General features: G+C 43.2%; 1 protein-coding gene across 5 annotated transcripts in view; it reads left to right on the plus strand.

The window, feature by feature from the left end:
- Positions 1-516: 516 nt before the first annotated feature.
- The window catches only part of Tfap2b (transcription factor AP-2 beta), a 29,698-nt gene continuing 5,273 nt past the window's right edge, over positions 517-24,941 (plus strand). For 3 of the 5 annotated variants that reach the window (XR_004117827.1, XM_031366967.1, XM_031366966.1), the window contains exons 1-7: positions 549-852; positions 3,990-4,016; positions 5,449-5,907; positions 10,594-10,654; positions 17,816-18,035; positions 19,826-19,944; positions 22,401-22,542. Coding sequence is in view for 4 of the 5 variants with exons in the window: in XM_031366967.1 (XP_031222827.1) it covers positions 772-852; positions 3,990-4,016; positions 5,449-5,907; positions 10,594-10,654; positions 17,816-18,035; positions 19,826-19,944; positions 22,401-22,542 (1,109 nt within the window). In the remaining variant the exon portion in view is untranslated. Of the gene's footprint in view, positions 853-3,989; positions 4,017-5,448; positions 5,908-10,593; positions 10,655-17,815; positions 18,036-19,825; positions 19,945-22,400; positions 22,543-24,941 lie in introns of all 5 variants that reach the window. The other 2 variants (XM_031366969.1, XM_031366968.1) reach the window with 1 other exon arrangement.

The raw sequence follows: 24,941 nt of genomic DNA on the forward strand, positions 1-24,941 counted from the left end.
TTCAAATTTCCAAATATGTTAGGCAAAATGAGCAAAATATCAGAAATCATTGTAGTAAACAGTTTTGTTTTTCTTTTTCCACAATGATACTTTTATAAAGTTGCATCAATAGAGGAAAATAATTCAAAGTCAAAAGATCTAGTGGTGTTTTCTTTTTAATGCTCTCTTAAACATACAAGAATAGGAAAACTGTTTTTAAAATCTCAGTAATGGTCCCCCTTTAAAAAAACAAACAAAGTGTAGAAAATTTGGGAGCTGATGTGCCTGGTTTCTCATTGTCAATTATTAAAACACTTTAGTTAGTGGCTACAATGATTCGCCATTTTCAAAACAGATTTTTAACGTATCTATTTTTATTACTCGTTCTGAACCACTGTATTCCCTTTAAATGCACGCTTAGTCTGTGGATTCTGTGACCCAGAGGTGTTTATGTAACTAATGTGGGTATCTGCGCGTAAATTCGTGTTTATGATTTTTTATAATATATATGTGTGCATGTGTGTGTGCGCGCGCGTTTGTGTGTGTGTCTCTGTGTGTGTGTGTGTGTGTGTGTGTGTGTGTGTGTGCGTGCGCGTTGTATCTAAGTCCTGTGTGCAATAATGTTTTTCTGTCTGCTGAGGCTTACTTCTCCAGCCTATTGTTTGAGACAACAGATATAAGTTGCGATGGGAGAGGAGCGTCGGATTTGGTGTGTATCCCCCATTTCCAATTATAGATGGATCATTACAGACAGCGGAGTCCTGAGAAACCAGACATCTGCTCCTCACATGAATGCACTCACCTCCTAGAGACCAGGCTGCGATCATGCTCTGGAAACTCGTGGAGAATGTCAAGTACGAAGACATCTATGAGGTGAGCGGACACCCCAGATGCATTTTAGAGCTTTGGAGATAGAAAACTGGAGCTTCGTGGACATCCCAGCTGATATATTTTAAGCTATTTACTCGTAGATTTCCGATCGGGTTTCTGAGGTTTCTTTAAGTTTTCTAAGGCTGGCTCTAGGAGACTTCGCTCTCCAGAAAGGGAACTTTTAAGGTTGGAATGAGACAAGTTTAATTTGGAGCTATTTTTCTTTTTCTTTTCTTTCTCTCCTCCCCCTTGTAGGCTCTGGTGGGTAACCACAGAATTTAGGCAGACAGTCAGGGAAAAACAATCTCCCCTTATTTTGAGTACGGGAGAGAATCGGGTTTTTAAGCCTCACGCCGACTTTAATTTTTGCTTTTTTTTAACTTTTAATAAATTTTTCTGAAACCGGTAACCAACGTACGCAGGTAGAGGGTAGATATCTAGGGAGAGCGAGGGGGAAAGGACGAATGTATGAACAAATCCAATACAGTATGGGGAGAGAGCGCGGTTTGTTATTTTTGTTTTGTCGTGTTTTGTTTCTTTGCGGGTCAGTGGTTCAAGCAGAGCTGGCAGCCGCCGCGTATGGGCATTTTTAACAAAGTCTGCCCACACTTCGTGCTGCCGGCTACGGGTCCCCAGGCAAGCACAACCCTCCCGCGCTTTGCCCTCCGCCTTCTCGGACGCCACCAGGCGCTTCCAGAGTCCGCGTCGAGCGAGGCTGTCCCGCTGCCCTTGCAGCTCACGGGCGAGGCGAAGCGGCCCGGCTGGGGACAGATGTGGGATCCTGCGCCACAGCCCGGGAGCTGGGGAGCTGAGCTCAAGAGGAAAGGAAAGTAAGGCTCAAGGGGACGTCGAGAGAGGGAAGACAGACTCCGAAGCTTGGAGAAATAAGAGGATCAGAAAAAAAAAGAAAGCGAAAGGGGGTTAGCGAAGAGGGAGGTAGAGGCCAGAGGTGACGCGGAAAAGTTGGAAATCGGAAGGCAGAGATGAGACCGGGGCTACCCGCACGAGCAGCACCAGGCTGGGCCACCTGGCAGAGGTGGACAGCCCAGACTCGGTAAGGGGTCCGGAAAGAAATCTGAACCCTGAGCCTTGTTGGTGTTGGGACATCTAGCGACAGCCTCGCGGAGGTTAGTCTTGCTCAGCTAAGGGGAGTCCGGAGGCAGGGCCAGTTCCTTCCCTGCGGCTCTTTGTTGGGTCCGCTGAGTGGCCGCGGCTCCTTAAGCTTCCTGGCTAGAGCGGCTAGAGCCAGTGCCTAGTGACCCCCAGATCTGCCGTTCCTACGACCTCATTTAGACGTAAATGAGAAAGTGAGAAAGAAGCGGGAAAGAGGTAGAAGAAAAGGAAGTCAAGAAGAAAATGAGAGACAGGAAAGGGTAGGAAGAGAAAGAGGGAGGGAAAGAGAGAAAGAGAGAGAGAGAGAGAAAGAGAGAGAGAGAGGAAGAAGAAGAAGAAATTTTTTCTTCTTTCTTGGGTTTCGCATTCCTCTTTGTGGTAGTGTACTGAGGAACCGCGCCTCCCTGCCTGGTGGATTCATTTCTGTTCGGCGTTCTTTTATTCCTAACAGGCGGGATTATGTTCAAGTCCAGGGTGTTAAACTATGCTAAAGAACACATCTCCCCCCACCCCCTGTAGTAAACGTAGCACTGGCTGAGCTGGGGCCGCGGTGGAAATCGCTCTGGGTATGCATAGAAGGATTATACTAATCAGTATGATGCTAGTTCTTTGCTTATGAAAAAAAAAATAAACGGCTAAATGGGAAATGAGGGAGGGCGGGGGGTGGGGACGGGAGTGGGGAAGAGTAAAAGTGGAAAGTGAGAAGAGGAATGGGGAGGGAGAGAAGAAAGGAGAGGGGGAGAGGAAAAGAATAGGAGGGAGGGTGAGAAAAGGGCCAGAAGAGGGGGTAGGAGAGAGAGGAGAGGAGAGTAGGCTTGGGGAGGGAGGAGAGAGAGTGACTAGCTCCTGGCTGCCTAAATTTTCAGCTGGAAAGCCCCGAGACCCCGCACACCGCGTGGTGGAAAGGAGTCTATTTCAGTCTGGACAACGGTTGAAGTTTAACAGAAATGGCAGTCAGGCCAGTTGAACGGGTTCCTGATACATCCCAAAAGATTTTCTGTTGCCCCTGGCTTTGCCTGGAAAGGATACGTTTAGTGTGCTTGAAGACCAATCACATATATTTTTAAACCTAGGACTTAAAAAATTGCAGGCAGGCTGTAAGCGCTAGAGAGGAAAAGGCTGCACTGTGTTCAAAAAGGCCCCATCTCTCTTACGTGCTTCAAAAAAAACCAAAAAAACAACTTGATCTTCTGCATTCAATAAAAGTAGGAGTAGCTCGAAGTAAACACATGTAAACAAACAGGCCCACCCGTTTTACTTTTTTCTCCCCAACAGATGACCAGGCAGTGCCTTTCTAGTTTGCTTTTTTTAATCAGCACACCAAGCACCCAGGGCAACCACCTCCTCCCTGTTGGGAAAGTTTTCCTCTTTGTACAAGAACACCTACATTCTCTGGGACCCCCAGCCCTTGCTCCTCCATACTGCCGAATCCAAAGAGCAGAGGCTTCCTTACGAGAGCAAGAGAGCGTCCCCGCTCAGTTAATTGAAGTTCTGCCTCTTTGCTGCTCAACTTTCCCCCCAGTCTGCCTCCGCCAGCCCCCTCGTCTGATTACATCTAGTAATTCTCCACTGAATGAACGTCATTTACAATAGTGGAGGAGCTCTGAGCTCGCTGCTGCTTCACGCTCCATTTGTCCTCCATTCTCCCTTTAAAGTACTCGTGTAATATTAATAGTCATGAATATCAATTATTATGAGGCGGTGTAGGCAAGCGGAGGGAGGAAGGGGCGCCTGAGCAGTCTGAGCCCAGCTTCGGGTGGAAGAGGACTGTTTCTGGAACCCCAAAGAACCCGCAGAAGAAAAGAGGCCAAAAAGACAGTTGAGAGACGGATGAGCAGGTCTGCCTGTCTATGACAGGCACCTCCAATCTTCTTGGGGGGGGGGATTTTTTTTTTTTTTTGATGGCTTGTCCTGGAAACATCTCAAGCTCAGCTGCTGTGTCCAGCTTGCTTCTCTGCTGGACTCCTTGATTTTTTTTTTTTTAAATTCATTGTTATTTTGAGCAGTAACCAGGCTTTTTTTTCCAGATGTTAGTCCACACCTATTCATCCATGGTGAGTTCGGATTCCCGTTGTACCAGAAGTGCATGCCTCCTCCTCTCACCGTCTCTGTCCCTGCATCTTTGTGTGTGTGTGTGTGTGTGTGTGTGTGTGTGTGTGTGTGTGTGTGTGTCCCTCCATCTCCCTGTCTTCCTTTGAGTGCCTTTGGCTTGGTAATTTAGCACCATAATTGGTCGAGGCTGCAGCTGCTTCTCTCTGCTTTGTGCGTTCCCTGTCTGAGCTCCCGGAGTCAGCTGGGAGGGGGTGAGGCTGAACCCAGAAAACTTTTTGTCAGTGAAGTTTGTAATTGTAGGTGGCTGTTTCTCCAGAAAGAACCAGGGGGACTTTACTGTGTGCCATTTTCAGGAAGGATGGGGGAGAGACTTAAAAGTGTCCTGCTCTTTCCCATTTCTCCACTCACTTGGCTTAGACTGGAGAGGGGTGAAGGTACGGTGTGGGAGTTATTTCTTCCTCCCACAGCTTCTGCTCCTTATTTTAACACCCCGAGTAGAATGGCAAGAGAGATGGAAAGCAAGCTTAGAAATAACTCCTGCAAACCACAACTCAATTTAACGTGGGCTTAGGCTGTGATTTCAGAGGAGATCCGTTTCAATCAAACACTAAGTTATTTAATTCCTCTTGGGGAGGGAGGGGTAGCTGGAAGCTCAGATCATGCAGATTCCTCCCCGCTCTGGGAATCTCCTGCTTGTGTGAGCCCCGGGGCCAGCCAGCTACCTGCCAGGGATGGCAGACGTTGGTTTTTCAACCAGCCCCTCATCACAGCTATTAGCAAGTTTCATTTGGTGTACTTTGGAGCTCTAAAAGAAGTAGGGGCAAGAAACACTTAGAAAAGCAAACACCACCCTTAAGTCCTACATTTTTTAAAATCAAGGCTTTAAGCTACCTCTGCCCACAAACACTTTCTTCTCTTTCCCGTTTGCCTACTTTGCACTGTCAAAAGATGCCTCTAGGCCGGGTAGTGGGTGAGCTTCCTATTTCTGTTGTTAAGTCTTCTCCAGAAGCTTCCCGTGTGGGACTATTGACATTTTACCATGTGGCCCTGAGTCAGCTTGGAGTCTAACTAAGTATAGCTTCTTGCTGCTTCCCTTATCCCTGAAAAGTTGTACAGAAACCGAACTTCTCTCCTTTCCCCTTCTCCTCCTCCTCCTCCTCTTCCTCTTCCTCCTCCTCCTCCTCCTCTTCCTCCTCCTCCTCCTTCCTTCTTCTCCTTCTCTTCCTTCTCTTCTTCTTCTTCTTCTTCTTCTTCTTCTTCTTCTTCTTCTTCTTCTTCTTCTTCTTCTTCTTCTTCTTCTTCTTCTTCTTCTTCTTCTTTCTCCTTCTCCCTCCCTCTTTCTTTCCCTCCTTCCCTCACCTTTCTCCCTCTCCTTCTTCCTCCTTTCTCCCTTCTCCCCTTTCTCTTCTCCTTTGCTTCTCTCTCGCCTCCCAGGACCGGCACGATGGCGTCCCAAGCCATAGCTCGAGACTCTCTCAGCTGGGCTCTGTGTCCCAAGGACCCTACTCAAGCGCCCCGCCGCTGTCCCACACGCCATCATCGGACTTCCAGCCACCCTACTTCCCGCCCCCCTACCAGCCGCTACCCTACCACCAGAGTCAAGACCCGTACTCCCACGTCAACGATCCCTACTCCCTGAACCCTCTGCACCAGCCCCAGCAACACCCGTGGGGGCAACGGCAACGGCAGGAAGTGGGTTCAGAAGCCGGCTCTCTCCTGCCCCAGCCCCGGGCAGCCTTGCCCCAGCTTTCTGGCCTCGACCCCCGAAGGGACTACCACTCTGTCCGCCGGCCGGACGTGCTGCTGCATTCCGCACATCACGGCCTGGACGCCGGCATGGGCGACAGCCTCTCGTTGCACGGCCTTGGGCATCCGGGCATGGAAGACGTGCAGGTAATTCCAAACAAACAAAATTAAACATAACCGATAATAAAAGAAGAATGCCGGGGGCAAGGGGAGGAAGAGGGGAGGGGCGGCCTGGTCTTCTCTTGTTGGGGGGGAGTTGGCATCTTTAGAACCGGATCAACCGGACAGGACAAAAGTGTGTGTTTGAGTGTATGGCTACAAGGTGGCGGTTTCTAGAGATCCATGTATGAATGACAGGACGGCTGGAAATTAAATCTTGAAGGAGGAAATACGTTCGTGATAGTTTACAGTCTTTGCCATCAAGGCTAATGTTTTCGTCTTGACTCAGCTACTGGACTTGTACATTCTCTGTTGCTTTGTGTAGAGAAGTTGGCGCCAGGAGTAACACATAGTGAGCCTGTCCCGCTGGCTTGGTGGGCAAAGTGCTGTCTGTCTGCAGAACAGAGCTCTAAGCAAGAAGACACAAGGGCCACTGAAGGCTCCAGGTGTTTTCTCTGGTGTGGAAGACTAGGAATAATAATGAACTCTGCAAGAGTGTGTGTTTATAGACCCTTTGCTCTGAATTTCCAAAAGCTGCAGAACCCCTTTCCCAATCAGAATTCTAAGGCCATCATCTGACAAGGGGATCTTTGCTCAGGGGGCCGACAGAGAAAGCTGCGATGGGGTTCTGGAGTCCATGAGAACGATAGCATTTTGGGAAATTTCTTCTCTTTGAGGGCTAATTAACTGATTATAAAGCAATGTTTCCCACCTCTCCTCTGACAGTTGTTGCCCCTCCCCGAGGTTACCATCTTCCCCTGAAGAGGCATCACGTGTTTATTTTTTAAAACAAAAGGTTCAAAACACAATCCCTACCCACCCAGTATCCCATCTGCAACCTACACAACAGGAGGCTGTCTCCGACAAGAATACTTGGTTAAACTAAACAAAGAAACATCAAAGAAATGATTCCTAAATACTGTCAGGGTGATTCTGAACAGTTCTGCTTTACCTACCCTTCCAAATTTAACGAGTCTCCAGAAAAGATAAATATTGTTGTAAAGCATTTAATTGACACTTGGATCTCATTGCCATAGTTGAGTTTGTTATGCATCATTGTAGACTTACTTCTGGAGCAAAGAAAAATGAAAAGGAAAAGAGAAGGTAGCAAAGCCCTTAAAGAATGTGTGTGTGTGTGTGTTTTCGAGAACAGTCAAAACGTGGTGACAGTGTCAAACACCATCCCTGTGTGGTCAGTGATGCTTCATTGTTTTCGGGGAACCTTGTTATTAAAAAGGAGGAAATCATCTAATCTGTAGCTGGATTCATCCACAGTACCGAGTGATGCTTTTGTTGATTTTACTGAGCTGTCTAGAGGTATTGCCCATTTCAGAATACCATATAAGAAAAGAAATATTGAGCCATTTTTTTAATGCATTGGCGTAATATGCGTCTGGGGGGAAAGTTTTTAAATTAACCTTTCTGAGTATGGTTCAAAGTACTGAATAATGAAGGTGGATCAACAACACATCCCCATTACCCTGGGGATGATAACATCACCTACTACCATTACACATTCTCATCATCACTGGGGATGTTAACATCACCCACTACCTCTACCTCCACCCTGAAGGCCAAGGGACTCAGGCAATGGAACCCTGAATGTCTCTCCAACATGAGCAAATTTCTCTAGTTTTAGAATGTTTTCTTTAAGTCAAAACTCTAAGGGGTTTTTGAGTGTTTAGCAAAATGCAAAGGAACTGGGACAAAACAAGGCCAGGAAAATGTTGTTGGGAGAATATAGTAAAGCAACTGGACAGCTTTAGAATTTCTAAGTGAACACAGCATCTAGTCTGAGCTGATACAGTTTGCTCAGAGACTGCAGGGTTAGAGAGAGCTCCCTACTTCTCTCCCCTCAGCTGATAGCCTGGCCAATGTGGGGAGTCCCGTGGGACCTTCTCCAACAGCCCTAAGTGTGAGAGGTACTTGGAGTGCAGCCCATGCCAGCCTCAAGAGTGAAGCAAGGGTGTGAGGCTGGTATCTGTGATAGGGATAGGAAAAAGCTGAAATGCCATAGGGAGTGAAGGAGAAGATGAATCCCTAGGATCCAGAAGTCTAACTGATCAGCTCCCCCATGAGAGACCATTGCCAAGTTCTGGATCTAGATGCAGTAATGGAAGCTGTCAGCTTTCCACACACCAAGCAACAACAAACCCAAGAGGAGTGTCTGCACCCTTACTAGTCTCTAGAAGTGACAACAGATTGGTTTGGCCTGGACCTCAGAGTCACTTGTTCTATCTCAAGGGTCTGGTCATGTGCATTCAGGACACTGGAAGCCAGGGACCAGACAGCTAGAGGGTGCTGCCTAGGCCCTATGGGTCCAGGATTGGGGGGACTTCATGTGACCTAGAGGCACACTCACGAGGCCACCGCCCTGTGAAAGAAAAGGAGAAGAGCTAATTAACCAAATGCTTCTAATATTTTTTAAATGAAACTATAAAACCCTGTCAATTTCTATTTCAATTTACTCACAGGGGCTATTAAACTAGCAGATCGCTGTCTGGGTTCCGGGTATGCTACATTTCACCCATTGGGGAGGGGGGCAGTGTTAAAAACTCAGAGGGAAATGGTTACAGAAAAAGAAAATGAGGGGACACCTAGTTGTGGATTTGTTTACTTGCCACATAGGCATCTTGTTCTTCACAGCTTGGCTCTCTAACCTCCCATCACTCTACCACCCACTACTCATGAGTATCAATGTATAAAGCTATTAACTGAACCCTACACACACACACACACACACACACACACACACACACACACACACCACTCAAAACACACCCTTGTGTCTTAAAGCAACCCCTGGTATCACTTTTAACTAAAGAAGTCTAGTAATTATGAGTCTGAGTTGTTTTTCTGTGCTTCCGCATGCAGTCCTAATTAAATCTTTACGATCCTCCCTGTGACGATTAAGCGCCAGCATGCTGCGTGAATATCCTGTACAAAAACCCAGCAGGCGGCCGTAATTAGATAGAAAATCAGACAAGAGCCTTCTCATTAACTACCACAACTACCCCACGTTGCTGATGAGGCGTGGATACATATTTGCGCACCAACATGGTTGTGAGGTGTGGGGGCTCATGGGTCCAGCCCTGTATGCGACGGGTTTCATTCCCACAAAACAAGCAAATAGCTCTGTCCCTGGTGGACTCATAGACCTTGCCAACACACACACACACACACACACACACACACACACACAAGTTTAGAAAGGGATGAACTGAGTGTGAACATGTCTATGTATGGGGCAGGGTTCCCTGGAAACTTAAGAACAAGTTTCATGAAATATTTTTAAGATACCTCCTCACTATTAAGATGTATATGGCAGTCTACAACATAGAAGAAAACAGTTCGAATGGAGACACACCCTGCCCTCAGCCTTCTAAGAGCAGAAGAGTGACTAGTAAGAGTGAGAAGAAACATAAGCAGAGCATACCCCCTGATGGTTAAAATGTCTCATTTCTCAAGCCACAATTGCTTGTTTGTGATAGTCTTTTTTTTTTTCTTGTGATGGACTCACACCCTGTCTAAAGAAGCATTCTGAATGAATAGGAAGTACTGGGGGCGGATATCTCGCTCTTAAAGCCCTTTTGAGACATCTTTTATAGAGTGGGTGACAAATTGGTCCAAACCTAAGTTCCAAAGGATCAAGGGAAGCAGTTGTGAGATTCAAAAAGACAGTGGTTATTTTCTTTAGGAGTGGGGAGGATGGAAGGGAATCTGCTTGTTTGACACCCTACAATGCACAGCTAGAAGGCCTGGTTCCCATGCGTCCTGACAGCAAGGAACTACCTCCAACAACTATTCCCTCAGAAGTGCAGCCAAATATGACTTGAAACTTCCCCTTCTCTGGGATGAAACTGAAGATGGATATTCTTTGTGATTAGCAAAATGCTGACTGGGATGGATCCTTTGTGTGTGTGTGTGTGTGTGTGTGTGTGTGTGTGTGTGTGTGGAGAGAGAGAGAAAGAGAGAGAGAGAGAGAGAGAGAGAGAGAGAGAGAGAGAGAGAGAGAGAGAGAGAGAGAGAGAGAGCACACTGGTAGTTCCTGCCTTCCTAACAGGTGTACTCCTTGCTAGGCAGCAGCACCTGCATGGGGGAGGGTGTGTGTGGAACACTGTCCAGGCTCCTCTCCTGTGTGTGGATTACAGTGGGTGTGAGGTCCTGGAGGCTGTGTTGTATTGCTGTTTTCATTCCAGTCCAAATTGCTCAGACTTTAATTAAAGTCTCATAATATAAACTATTATGTATTTGTAAAAAAAAACGACGCTGGGGTTGAATGCACTGGGATAAGAAGGAAAAAGAAAGACGAAATTGCTTTAACTAATATTGGTGAGAGATCTTTTAGCTTTTGCCAACTTTTCACAATTCATTTGGACAAATGGTATAAAAGTTTGTGTGTCTGTACAATATCTGTGTTTCTGATAATAACAAAGCAAATACTGTGCCCCAGACGTTTCTCATAGGTTCGGCTTTCTTTTTCTTCTATTGTGAGATTTTTACCATTTCAGTGAATTTCATTTCTATGTCTAGTTGGAGATAATAAGGATAATAATGAAACCTTCCTTTGTGAATTAATATAAATGGAAATAATAGAAACTCCCATGACATGATTTATGTATGGAATTCTTTAATATCCAGTCAATTTGAATGGCGATGTTTTTATATTCACAGTCAGTTGAAGATGCCAATAACAGCGGCATGAACCTATTGGACCAGTCAGTCATTAAAAAAGGTATGGATTGTTCCTTCCAAAAGTAAGCAAAGGTTTCAATGTCTTTATGATAACCATTCACTTTGGGGGAAGTTCTTTATTTTGTATGACCAAAAAAAAAAAAAAAAAAAAAAAAAAGAAAAAGCTAAAACATTTGTTGTAATCAGTCAGTGGTTTCAGATTAGGTAAAAGGGCATGCTGGGAAAAAGGAAATAGAACTAAGCAGAATCAGAAACCAGGATTGAGATCAGAGCAACACTGGTAATTGCCATTTTTCTCATAATACATAAGGTAGCCATTCTAAATGCTACATGACCATGAAGAGGGGAAATGGCTGCGAAGCACTGGTTTAAAAACTCTGCTATTATTACTTTGTTCATACCTGGATTTGGCTGTGCTAAAGTCTGTGTCATGGAGAAAGCTTCCCCCCATCCCTTGTGTTTGGTTTAATTTTTTCTTTTTTTTTGGTGGTAATTGTGTTACCAGTTTCCTGTGTGTTATGAGTTGTTTCTTTTTTATTATTTTTTTAATTGTGCCAAATGCTTTGCTAAAGATGCTCATCCTGAGAGGTTGAGATGGACTATGCATGCATCTAAATCTTCCTGCATATGCGCTCATGATTTACTATGACTGTGGAATCACCCCATACTGTTAAAGTGCATGTGATATTAACAAATGTTTGCAGTCTCTTGTACAGCTGTAAGCAAAATAATTAACTAATTAAACTAATTAAATGTAATTACAATAACTCATTTCAGGCGTATTGCAGCTGCTTAATTTTTTTTTTTCTCCTCTTCTCTGACAGTCACTAAGAGAATGTCTGGTGTGTAAAGTAGCTACTTCAAGGCCTGAATGTCAGTCACATGCCACAGATTTAAGAGAGCAAATGTGTACACATTTGCAATCTTTAATTATCCTACAGACTGGTATTGGAAAACACAGCTTTAACGACTACAGCCCTTTCTTATTGAAGCTAGAGGAAAACAGCCCTTATGTTGGGAGTCAACAGTCCCCAGCCTCAGCCATTTGTGATTCACTCCAACCACTTAACAGTCACGAAAAATAATTAAAGAAAAGAATAATTTAGAAAGTAATCCATCCAGACTCAAATTGGAGAAGTAGGTAGCAGTTTGTGAACTGAGAATGGCAAAGGGGTTAAAAGTATGCTAGAGGTTGTCCTTTTACAAAGTCATGAATATATAGCTTGGAGAGGTTGACAGGAGAAGCAGCTGCTGAACACTGTACTCTTTAGGTAATACCATCTTTGGCTGGTACGCTCATGGTGTGTGCTTAAAGCTGGCAAATTTGTTCACTAGTTACTTTCACTGGTTTCTCTTGGGTCTTCTCCTGTGGGTAATTGCTGGTTGATTGGGGTGGGATGAGGGAGGAGCTTTCCTGTTTCCTATTGTCATTGTTGTTTAATTCTCTCCTCCCTCTTTGTGGCAAGTTAGAACAGCTTAGCTCAGGGTTCAGTATCCTAGCAACATCAATTGGCTGGCAGAGGGACATGCCCAGCAGATGACCAATCAGAAATGTTATTAATAGCCAGGCCAATAAAAATATCTGAAATTTAGCTTGCCTAGAAAAAACTGAGGTTCCTGGTCTCCTTAGATGTGGGAAGCATTTGGTTGCCATTTTTGAATATGTTTGCCAGAAAAACATGAATATTTATGCACAAGGTAATTTCCAGAGATAAAGAAGAGTGTTGGCTAAAATTTGCTTGCTCTGTTTTCTCAAACTGCCACATGTTTTCCTCCAAAGCTTTTTAAAAGCTTGCATGCCTTAAAACAGTAAAGTAATCCCCTGCACATGTTAATAGATTTGAGGTGAGTAGTAAAATATGAATGTTAGGTCAGTTCCATTATTTGATACTTGAAATGTTTGCTTTATTTTGTAAAGAAGAGATCCTGATATCATATTTTTACCTTTAAAAGCCACGGGCAAAAAAAAAAAAAAAAAAAAAAAAAAAAAAAAAAAAAAAGAACAAATGTTTGATTTATTTTTCTAACTCACCAGGAACCACTTACAATAAAGTTATGGGTTCATTAGGTCCTTCCCCACTCTCTTCTCCCATCTTTACATATTCTTATCCCCATGAGGGATGCTTCTGTGCGATTAATTCTGTAGAGAGGTGAGAAAGTTTCCTGGACTGAATATTCTAAATTTCAGCAACTAGCAGGGGACTTGGTTGCTTAATTTGTTTTCTAATGGGCATTTAGACAGTTTTTAGAAAATTATACTTCATTAGTAAAAGGCCAGCAACTAGCCCACATTTACACATCTTCTCTTCTATGTTTATGAAAGATAATTACCTAGGTATAAAAGATGTATTTAGCTATCAGGTTGTGTCATAGCCACTCCTAAAACTTAACCCATGTCATTTCTCTTCCCTGTTGATATCACTCAATACATTATAGACTCCCTCTCTTGTTATGTTTGCTATGTGGGCTTAGCTGACATTTCTGAAGTAATTTAGTTAAGAGGAAATGAGTTGTTCCCAGTAGAGAGAGCAAACGAGTGGAGTGAAGGTAGCCAGCGTGATAAATGGCTCTTTCATTTGAAGATCTCCAGAGCTCGTTTACGGCTAATTTTCTGTATTGGCCCCCTTTGAGCTATTAATGCAATCGGCAGGGACCGTGGCCCCTCTCTTCTTAGCTGCCCCATTAGAGCTCCCATTAAGCTGCCTAGTCTCAACTCTATGGCAGGAGTTGGGGAGGGGGGAGTAATGAAAGGTGCTTTTTAAACTCTCCTAATCTAAACCGGCAGAGGGTGGTTAATACGATTTGAAGGGGGCTGGTCAATGAGCAATCAATAAAGTAATAATGAGAAGGATTCGGTACATTAACAGTCTAAAAATCCAACGAGACATTAAAAAATCATTCTTAACTCTCAGTTCCATTAAGATTAGGAATCTGGGTGGAGTGGGGTGGGGAGTGCCCAGCTAACATAAATGATCATTGCCATCTTCCTATAGCTTAACTTAAAAGGCTTACCTTGGCCTGAAGAAAAGGGGGTTGGAACAGAGACCACTGCGAAAACTGCTTGACACATAGACAGCAGAAAGGATATCAGAATTGCTTGGAAAGATTATTGAGGCCGGAGCCCAAGGTTCATATGCTGTGATTCTGGGGTATTTTTTTTTTATTGGTCTTAGGAATATTCTGTTTGTTTAGTTTCAGTTCAACCTCCACTCTCTTCCACGTTTTCCCGGTTAGTTCTGGCCCCTTCCCCACACAAACACTTTGGTGTGGGTTTTCTTGGAGAGGAGGAGAAAAAAAAAAAGCCAAATCTCAATTCTAGCTGATTCTTTTGAGATTCTTCCTTTTTGCCTAGAAGGAATTTTGCACTAGGAGTCTAAGTCAGTCAGACCTATAAGGTGTGTATTTCCTCTTAGTAACTTTGCATTGAGAGAGAGAGACAAAGAGACAGAGACAGACAGAGAGACACAGAAACACACAGAGAAATATATACCAGGAATAGTCAGAAGCCATAGAATTCAAAACTCTAAAGGTCAGACATTCCTTTTCACTGGCCCAAGTGTGGGAACCTGCAAATTCACAGACTGGAGAAGATAAATGACTTTCTCAAGGTCAGATGACAAGCTTAAAAACATGATGAGATACTAGTCAAGTTTCAGGTTCCCAGATTCTGTCATTAAAGAATGCTAACACTTTGTATTGGGGTGGGGAGTATGTTATACATATTCGGGTATGTGTGTGTTCTCACTACAATTTCAGTGTTCAGATGTATATACCTGCTGAACATGTGGAATAAAATTTATGCAAGAGTAGACATAAGATGCAAGTCTGAGGAACAGTGTCCCTCATCCCTCTTCTCAAAGCGCCAACTTTCTGGGTTGCTTCCCTGTGTAGCTCCCACAGTTGTCCTCTTCTTCCAGTGAGACTTAACCCTTTACTGTGTGAGGCAGGTCTATTTCTCTCACTCTTTCCCACATAGGGATTGTCAAATATGGTTCCCCAAATTTGCTGTTTCACCCTAAAGTTAGTTGTTGTTTAAAAGAGAATGAAACCCTAGTCCATTGATCTCTATATAGCCTACTACTGAATAAGATTTCCTCCAATTTCCCTTCCTTTTTCTTAAAACTTCACTCACTGGAGAAAATACTTATCTATATCTATATCTATATGTATATCTATATCTATCTCTCTCTATATATTTTTTTCTTTTCTGGAATAATTCATGGGACAAGGAAAGGGGTGAGTTTTGTGCTCTCTCTCTCTCTCTCTCTCTCTCTCTCTCTCTCTTTCTCTTTCTCTCTGTGTGTGTCTGTGTGTGGGTGTGTGTGTCTGTGTGTGGGTGTTACACCAAGAAGCAGACTTTACCATCCAACTGAGAACTCAAGAGGGGGAACACTCACTTTTTAGTGTATGCACAGAAAATTGTAAACATGTAAAGAACCAAAGGCTTCATGCCGAGTCTTGCTCTGCTCAGCATGTTCCTGCTATTGCTTTAAACCTATCTCAGTCATCTCTGGGTTCTGTGAGCAGGAACAGTGTGCTCATAATTACTAACCAATCAACGGGGCCCTGTTGCTCTCTGAGTTTATTGATATGCTCAAGGAAAGCAGAAGGGAATAAAATACGGGGTTAATCAGCTAAGCTAAGCAGGTGTGAGGTCTAGAGCAAGCTATGAACCAGAGAGAAATGTGTAGGGTCTGGGGCTCCAAGCTGGACCAAGGGTACAGAGCATGAGTTGATGTTAGAACCTGAGGATACAGGATAGAATGCAAGAAGGTGATTTTGATACAAAATGGAAATAAAATTTAAAACATTTCTGTTCACCTTGTGCAATTTGGGAAGGAATAGAGTGGGGATGAGCTTGCTAAGATGATACTTTGCCACCTAAGTAGACATGGGCATTTTTATATGTATTTGCAGAGAAATACAGCCCAGAGGAGGGACTAGCATACTCTCCCTAAAGGAAATCAGCTCCGACCAGCTGAATCAGGCAGTTAGCAATACTACAGTTCCAGAACATGATATAAAGTCTTTCTGAAAGCCTAAGTTTTCAAGAAATTTGGCATCTGGGAATCAGAAAGCCAGAAAAACTACTGTTTAAGAAATTCTGGCTAGTAGCTTAACTGTTTAAGAAATAACTGGGTTAATAAGCATAATAGAACTGTCAGTTTGTTGAGCTTGTTTTGTTATTAAAATATTCTAAGCAATGCTAAAGACGATGAGATATTTTACACAATTTATTTCTCTAACTCTTTTGTTGAAATTGAAAAGGGCTATCTATATTTAGGGGACCTCTTTTCCAAGGTGGTGTCATGACACTAGCTATTAGTACAAATTGAATACAAAGAGTTGAATACAAATAAGAAATATAGTTATCAAGAATGCTATGAAAATAGAAGACAAAAGTACATTTGGGTACTGTGTACAAGTATTAAATGTCTCCATCCTAACCACCCATTTACAAGGAGATTTACAATCACTATTATCAGCTCCAAGCATTATTCATGTCTGGTGAAAACACTTTGACATTTTGCTCAAACGAGAAGCAGTCCCTAATGAAAATATGAGTGTCCCTAAAATCAAAATCCCCTTTGTACCTTGTCTTTACCCGTGGCAGTGCAGGAGATACCCTCTAAGATGCTTTCTAATATACTTCCTCCAACTAGAACCTGACGTCCTGGACGTCAATAATAGATCCTGAAATTCTATATCTATATCAAGAACTGGTCAAAGGGAATGCTTTAGTGTCTAAATCTTCTCCCTTAAGGAAAGCTGTTTTTGAAAGGTTTTGTAAAACACCCAAGTAAATTAATAAACACCTAGCTTTTGGAAATCTCTCAACAACTATGCAGTCTGAATGCTGAAATCTTTGCTGTAAAGAGCCAACCCAAAGAGAGATGCCACATTGTCTTATTTGTCCTGTAGAAAAGAAGTTATACTCTTTTCTCCTAAAATTCTGGAGCCCATGTAGTAGAGAGGTTGCTTCTTTCCCAGCCAGATTTATAAGGTGACACTTATTTGTTATGCGAGAGGTCCAAGTGGAAGTTTAGTTTTTCTCCTATTCTAAATATATACTTCAATGTGTTCACCACGGAAGAAGTTAACTTGTAGAGGAAACTGGGAGAAGTTCAAAGGGGGAGACTTTCAGGACGAAACTCTCCTATTCTCATTCCCCCAGCCTTCCACCTAGCTCAGCCTCGTCCTGACATGCAGATGACAAGGAAACACAATTAAACAGAAATACAAACTGCAGAGGCTGAATGCACCAGGGGCACAGTGGCAACCAGCTGTCAGCTCTTATTAACTTCTGCATAAAACATACCTTGAGTGTGGTTTGTTATCAATTACTTGCTGAAACGAAACAACTGGGGCAAGGCAAGACCGCCACCGCTCATCTGAATTACGGTGATTGGCTGATTGATCCCGGCACCTGTTGTAAATCATAAACCTTCCAAACAATCACCAGCCGCTGCCTTAATTTGTAAACAAAACTCATGTCACTGATTTGCTCTTACTGGAGATGAGCATTTGGGTACATTTCTAAATAGTTTTTGCTCTTGTTTTGTGGCGGGACGGGGGCTGGGCGGGGGTGGGGATAGGGTCATTATAAGGCAAGAAGCAGTTCTTATCCTCTCTCCTCTGCCAACCCCCACACGCACCCCATCTTTAGTGATGTTTTTTACTTTAGACAAGTTGGGGTCCAGTCAGAGAGGAGGAATTTCCATAAAGATCATTGGCTAATGTCTTCTCTCAGAGAACTGTGGTGGTATTAATCTGCACCCTCAAGTACCTAATGAGATAGTGTTATCCTGGGGAGGACCTTGGAGGAAAATGAGATCAGGATCTCTGCTAGGTGTCCAAGGTCGCACAAGAAGCATGTGACCAAATAGGCTTTGCCTAGGTACACAGCGTGATCCTATATTCAGGGTCTAACTGGGCTATGGCAAGCAACTCTCACATGTCCTCTGGTCTGGGGTAAGTTTCCAGAGGAATGCTGACATTTGGGTCGGTTCACAGCATTGAGAACGCAGCAATACAGGTGGGAACCACTGGAGTAGCTGCCTCGCCCTACTCTTTCCACTTGATAGCTGCCCTGGCTTGGCTTTCCTAGGTGATTCGTCAACTATTGGTAGTGCTAATGAAGCCTGGTCACCTTTATGGAAACGTTTTCTTTTTTTCTTCCCTTTTCTCTATCTCTCCCTAGTTCCTGTCCCTCCCAAATCTGTGACTTCTCTAATGATGAATAAAGATGGCTTCTTGGGAGGAATGTCAGTCAACACCGGCGAGGTATTTTGCTCAGTCCCAGGCCGTTTATCTCTACTCAGTTCAACATCAAAGTACAAAGTTACTGTGGGTGAAGTTCAGAGAAGGCTCTCGCCCCCTGAATGCCTCAATGCGTCTCTCCTGGGCGGCGTCCTCAGAAGGTAAACAAAATAAAACAAACAACAAAACTACACACAGACGCGCGCGCACGATTCTATTAGTGGAGGATGATAGTGGAGATCGAAGGAGAAAGTTTGATGCGGTTGCCTAGCAACCCTCTAAGTGACTCCCTGGTACCAAGCAGCAGGAAGGTTGAGGCTGGGGGTCTGGCGTTCTAGTACTATGTTTAGTCTGCAACCAACGTCCTACTCGTGCCAGACTACATTGTGCATGTGCAACCCTCCTAGAAAATTCGGGATTGGGATCCTCTCAGTCTCTTGCTGGTGCAAGGTGCCCAACTACATGAACTCTCTGCTGCTTAAGTTAGCTTAGTTCAATCCAGAACCTATTCTCTCCACCAAGCACACTCATTTGAAACAGAAAAGGCGGTTTCCAGCCTGCTGTCCATATCCTCTCCACTTTCTGGTTTTAAAAGAGTAATGCACTAGCATACTGTGCTCCCCGCGTTTTGAAAAACATCGTTTTTTCTAATCTATGACCTTCTTTCAATAGTAACACATCTCACAACATTAATAGTACTTTATAACTATTAGTAGTCATTTCCTGGAGCTATGTAGTTACTCGCCAATATTGCACCCCATTGGCAGACTCCTGGTGAAAATGGAGGAAGAAATGGCTTGTCCCCCCTCTTTGCAACAGTTCTTGTCAACATCTGGACCCTTGGCATTGTCCTTGCTAACGGACTTTGCATGAGATAAAACTTTCTGAAGTTAAAACCCATTTTAGATGTTCACTATCCCTTTCTTTCCTAAAAGTGGCTGGCTAAATAGTACAACAAGGTGGGGGGGGGGGGTTGATTCATACATGATAGCCAGTTTTCTTTTTTTTCCCAGCCCTTAGAGGACATGGAAAACCTACACGGAGGCTGAATTTTGGTGTGACCCAGGAATGTTCTTAATTTGAATCCTCTTCTACTGTGCTTGTTTGGTTTAGTTTTCAAGTGAGTTTTTTTGAGCTTCATAGTCAGGATTTTTTTTAAATTATGATTATATGATTATTATTAATTTTTAAGACAAAGGTTTCTCCGTGTAGCCCTGGCAGTTCTGAAATTCACTTTGTAGACCAGGCTGGCCTGCAACTCAGAGATCTGACAGTCTCCACTTCCCAAGTGCTGGGGCTTAAAGGTGCACACCACCCCACCTTACTGTCCAGAGTGGGGATATTCTAATTCAACTCCTACACATGAGTGTATAAAATATATTGAGATAGTGAATACACAATGCTTATCATATTAACAAGCTCAAAAGTCTTAGAATTGTTGTTACCATGACAACAAACATCACTTGATTACAAAAGTCAGTCTTCTCTCCACTTCTAAAACTTTAAAATGTTTAGTTCCTTTCCTCCTTTAGAAGCCTGGTGGTTTCTGGAATCTAGCCCTCTTTTTTTTTTTTTTTTCCCTTCTTTCAAAAGTTTGCTTAGATTCTGTTCTACTCACAGGCTCCATGGCAGGGAGTGAACCTGTGCATGTCCATGAGATGAGCAATATTTACCTTTTCTAGATCCACTGACCTATATTCTAATTATTCCCATCTGGTATCGTTTTCTCCCTCACAATATATAAAAATACAAGGCTTACTTTTTAATGCTCTGTAGTGCAGAAATTAAGCAAACCTCGGCAAACTATCAGCAAATAACTGAAAGGGATGGGGGAGTGCCTAACCTCAAGTTAAAGCCTCTTCAGGCTCCACTGGGCTCTAGATTGCCAAGTCCAAACTTTGTTTCAGGAACACTCTGAGGTTAATCAGAATGTTAATTCTCGCTATTGCAGAGCCAAATCGAAAAATGGGGGGAGATCCTTGAGAGAAAGGCTAGAAAAAATCGGTTTGAATTTACCCGCGGGCAGGCGCAAAGCAGCAAATGTCACGTTACTCACCTCGCTGGTAGAAGGTAAGCAAGACTTGTGGCCATTTCACCAAGTGGCGCAGCTTAAGTGTCCACTGGAGGCTGACATTTTACAGGTCTCATGATTAACTGGAAATCGCTGTGATTGCTGTGCCCTTATGAGTCAGATGGCAAGGGGCTGCAGGAGAGAAGTTCAAAGGTTTCTTTACTTAGAAGGGCCAGCAGTTGCAGGGAAGTAAACACTAATATATATAATATATATATTATACACACACACACACACACACACACACACACACACACACACACACACACATATATATATATATATGTATATATATATATATATATATTTCTATCCTCTGAACAGGGCTCAGGCACAGTTGCCAAGTCAGAGCAGGGGTCACTTCCCTTGCTCCAGTGGCTAAAGCATTCTCTTCTTGAACTCCTGCAAGCTGCAATCAAAGCTCTTTGCCCTTCTTTAACTTCACCTCTAAGTGTTACTAGCAAAAAGCAGGGGACTGGTGAGGATAAAGGCACTTGCTTCTAACCTGACTAACCACCTGATCTCCATCTCCAAGTCCTGCAAGGTAAAAGGAGAGAGCCTTCCTGGTTTCCCCCTCATCTATATGCACTCAACCCCCCCCAAATGTAATAAAACTTGAAAAGTGTAAAAAACATATAGTGTTCATGGGTCTTAATGGTTATTTTAAAACTCATGAGTGTCCTACCTATTTGGACTTGATGAATTATGGACACCTTAGGATGGCCAGCACTCTTAAGAGAAAACGATACAGGGGGCTCTGAAAATGCATAGAGAGACAAGAGATGAGTTGAAACTTCAAGTTAAATTCCTTACTTGTGAATTAAATGGCCTTAATGTCACTGAGAAATTTCTAATTTGCCTGTCAGTTTGGGTTTTGAGATGAAATCTGTGGCCTGTGATAATTAATAATTATGTAGTCTAGAAGAAGAATGTCTGCAGTTGAATGTGTGGAGGAGACAGACAAGACAGTACAGCCAGCTGGTACACATGGAAGATGGTGGAAGATTTTCCTCTGGAGTCTTCCTTGTGTGTCCTGTTTTTTAGTAGACATGGCATTATAACTCTTGTGGGAAGATAGTTTTGGCAGGACAGAATCTTATATTATTTAAATAATGATCATAAAGAGATCAAAGAGTTATTGGTCTTGCATTTTACCATCTTTAAGGCAAAGTTTGTTTGTTTGTTTTGGGCTCAAACTCTCCCATCAGAGGCCTTAAGTCATCACATTTTGAAATCCTACTTGATTGCAGTTGGGCCTTCTTAAATGTAGGTATTCCATTTTGCCTTTTTTTAAAAAAATATTTATTTTATGTATATGAGTACACTGTAGCTGTTTTCAGACATACCAGATGAGGGCATTAGATCCCATTACAGATGGGATGGTTGCTGGGAATTGAACTCAGGACCTCTAGAAGAGCAGTCAGTGTGCTCTTAACCTCTGAGCTATCTCTCCAGCTCTCCATTTTGCCTTCTAGGGAACCATTAATATCAAAAACCTCATTTTGAGAACAGGGAAGGTAATCTTTGCATGAGACAAAGATTTCGATGGAGAAGAAAAAGAAACTGGAAATCACACTGAAATGACAGTATTTGCTGTGTGTTTTTTGGTATAATGAATCCTTGTAAGCACTATGCTTCAAGTCTTTTGTTATTATATCTTTAAAAGTAAGTCACTTTCTCTCAAAATAATGTATTCATGAGATAATTCAACACACCTATTTTTTTTAATCCTGTTTGTGATCTTTCTTCAAATCCCCAAGGCTGTGCTTTGGAAAAGGGTAATGGTAGCTTATGCAGAAGGGTAAACTGTGGGATGTCTAGCATGACCTGGTGTCTGCAGTTCCATATTTGTACAGCAGAAGGTCTTCAAGTAGCAAATCTCTGAAAGAGAGAACCCCTGAAAACAGCAAGGAAAGTGCAGGGTAAATCATTATTTTGCTGCAGAATATAAATACTCTTTTCACACCCACATGTTACATACCATTATTACTTTTCAGCAACATTTACATACGTAGATTTGCTTATGCATATTAGTTGTAAATATGAGACTGTTTGCCAATAGAATTGTAGGAAGACGGTGGTGTCTTTTAAATTTTATTTCAAGCAAGTACAACTGGTGCTTTAAAGAGAGGAGAGGAGTCTGGGTAGCAGATCCTGCCACATGTCTAAATTAAATTGTAAGGTGGTTCTTGAATCTAAGGCCACTTCCCACTAAACCAATGTGAGTTATCTGCAGGAAGTCCCATGTCTCTTGGGAGGGGGCGGTGTCCGTTTAGAGCCTGGCTCAGCCAGAGGCTAGTAGAATAAGATCTGTCCTGTTCATTTGAGTTATGAAGTTCAACTTTACTTTGAGTATCTGTCTCAGGTTTGACTTTGTTTCTTGGCGCCTGGCCTCAGGTGTTAGGTTAGATTGCTACTAGCCTAGCCAGTTGATTCTCTGCTGCTCTCCTTACAGGGGAAGCTGTTCACTTAGCTCGGGATTTTGGGTATATTTGTGAAACAGAGTTTCCTGCTAAAGCCGTGTCCGAGTATTTGAACAGACAGCACACGGACCCCAGTGACCTGCACTCCAGAAAGAATATGCTGCTGGCCACCAAGTGAGTTTCCAAGTCTCTGGGCGCTGGTCCAGAACCTCCCTGACCCAGGTCCACTTAAGAAACTGCTGTGAGTGCCTAGAAAGAGCCTTGCCAGGAACAACTGGGCAGGCAGGAAGCTATCAGCTTCCCAGGGGCGGGGTTTGTGGGGGCTAGTAGACTTGAAGGACTATGGGAATATCTCACTCTTTTCCTCCGTGTACAAGGAGTATGTAGGTTTTTTTAACACTTCCCCCAACACACAGTTCTGGGGTGTCAGGCAGATTTTCTCACCGTGTCTTCCCAAATCACTAGGTGAATATTTCTGCCTGGGCTTTGCATCGGTCTCCCTTGCCATCAGGGGGACAGCAATATGTATTCACTCAGGGTGTCTATATGTCACCCACGCGTGCCCATCTCCACCCACAGCTCTAATTACTCCATTTCCAAGGTTGCTGTTTGTCATCTTCCACGGACTTGTAAAATTTACTACAACTCCAGAGGGGAAAACAGTAAATCTCCGGCTAAATTTAGATCTAGAGCTCATTTGAACATTTACAGTGGGTTTTCTATTTATTTGATTTACTCCTGTCTTTGGCTTCGGTGTCATATTGTTGGTGTTTTATGACCAGCTCAGGCCTGCAGTGGGCGGCTCTGCGTGCGCCAGCACGTTTCTCTGTCGTAGGCGCCGCCTAAACAGCAGCGTTCATTTATTTAGCGTTCCAGGACGCGGTTTGTTCCGTTGACAGCGTAATTTAAAGAAATATATGGAAGGCTGAAAAATCATTTGCTCAAATTTGTCCAGATGTTTTTGAGACGTGATTGGAATTTGATTGCCCCTTTCCGCAGGGTCAAAAAATATTAATGTCCCAGAACTTTAATTGCTTACAGAGCCTGGTTTGGGCTCTGCAAATTTTTAAATGCTTGAGTCTTAAGCATTTGCTCTCTGCATTGCAAAGTTTCCCTTTTTATTGGCACGTTGGAAATGAGTACAAAGTTAAGACTTCAACCACTGATCAAAATCTGGCCACACCCTCGTTTTAGAAGGTTTTCCTCCAACCTACCACCATCTTGCTGTATAATAGATTTTTTTTGTTGTTGTTGGTGGTGGGTTTCCCTCTTCCCCCTCCTCTGGTATATGGTAGTAAGGACCAGTTGTACTTTAGAAATGAAGCAGGGAAATTTAAGGAAGAATAAAATAATTAAAAAAACAAAACTAACCTATCTAAAGTAGATAACAAGATCCACAACCTCCTTATTTCTTAAAGGGATGATTTGACTCCCTCTCCCTTCATTTGGAAACCTTATGACTTTTAAGGTCAATATTCTTTAGCCTAGGTTTTCAGAATCACCTTGGAAGCTTTCCCATTACACTCATTCCTGGACCCCTGCTACACCCATTAATTTCTGGACCAACCCCCAAACCCTTCACATTGGAATGATGGAAGGGAGGTGAGTCAGAGCCTGGGAGTGCATATGGGAACCTCACTGAGAGAGGCTCTATTGAGTAAGCGAAATATATGCATATATTGCGAATGGAGACCTGAGAAGGTAGACTCTGTCTTTATCTACAGGCCTTGAAAATATCAATCTTTCTCGGTTGCTGTCAGTGGGTGGAGAAAGAGAGTCCCCATTTGGTTTATTACTATCCCTGGGCAATGTAGCAGCACCCCAGGGAAGAGTACCCCAAGGGTCTTTCAAACCTAGAAATCTGCCCTGATTACCTGAGAGTCAGGTAACATGTTAGTTGCTAAGTGCCCTTTCAGCCATTCCTTGACTATATAGTTCCAGTTTGCTATATATGTTTGTTTTTCTTGACATCCCACAGAATTGGAGGCTGGGTGAAGGAAGGTGGTCAGGAGAAGCCTGCCAATCTGAGAAAAGGCTGTGGCCTCAGAGGATGCCATGCCTCAGCTTGCCATCAGAGCCAAGCCATTTGACCTTCAGGGCTAAACCCCTCCCATTCATTTCCTATATTAAAAATTTCTCAAATAAGCCCAGTCCATACACACGGGGTTCCTAAGACTAGGAGAGTACTCTAAATTGTAGGTGCCTTGAGGAAATTAAAACCTTCAACAAATAAAAATCCTTCATCCCTAGTGTTTTAACCACCTACCTCTAAGTTTTATTTAAACTACGAGGAAATCTTTTTATATTGACAACCGTGCTGTTACACAAACATTTTTAGTAGCTCACATATGCAAAAAGGGGGCCTTTTTTTTTTTTAAGAAGGGAAGAGATATTTCTTCAAAAAATGCTGCAGGTAGGTTTTGCAGTGAATGGAATCAACATTCTCTCCTAGAATAAACAGGTTTTTGCTCTGGGCCATGCAAGGCTACAGCAATCTGCTTCTATGCCAGGGACAGGCTTGTGGCTGAGGGGCTTAAATCTTTCAGATGTCTCTCTCCCTCCCTCTCTCTCTC

This window comes from Mastomys coucha, unplaced genomic scaffold (assembly GCF_008632895.1).
Source record: "Mastomys coucha isolate ucsf_1 unplaced genomic scaffold, UCSF_Mcou_1 pScaffold14, whole genome shotgun sequence".
NCBI classification, from domain to species: Eukaryota; Metazoa; Chordata; class Mammalia; order Rodentia; family Muridae; genus Mastomys; species Mastomys coucha.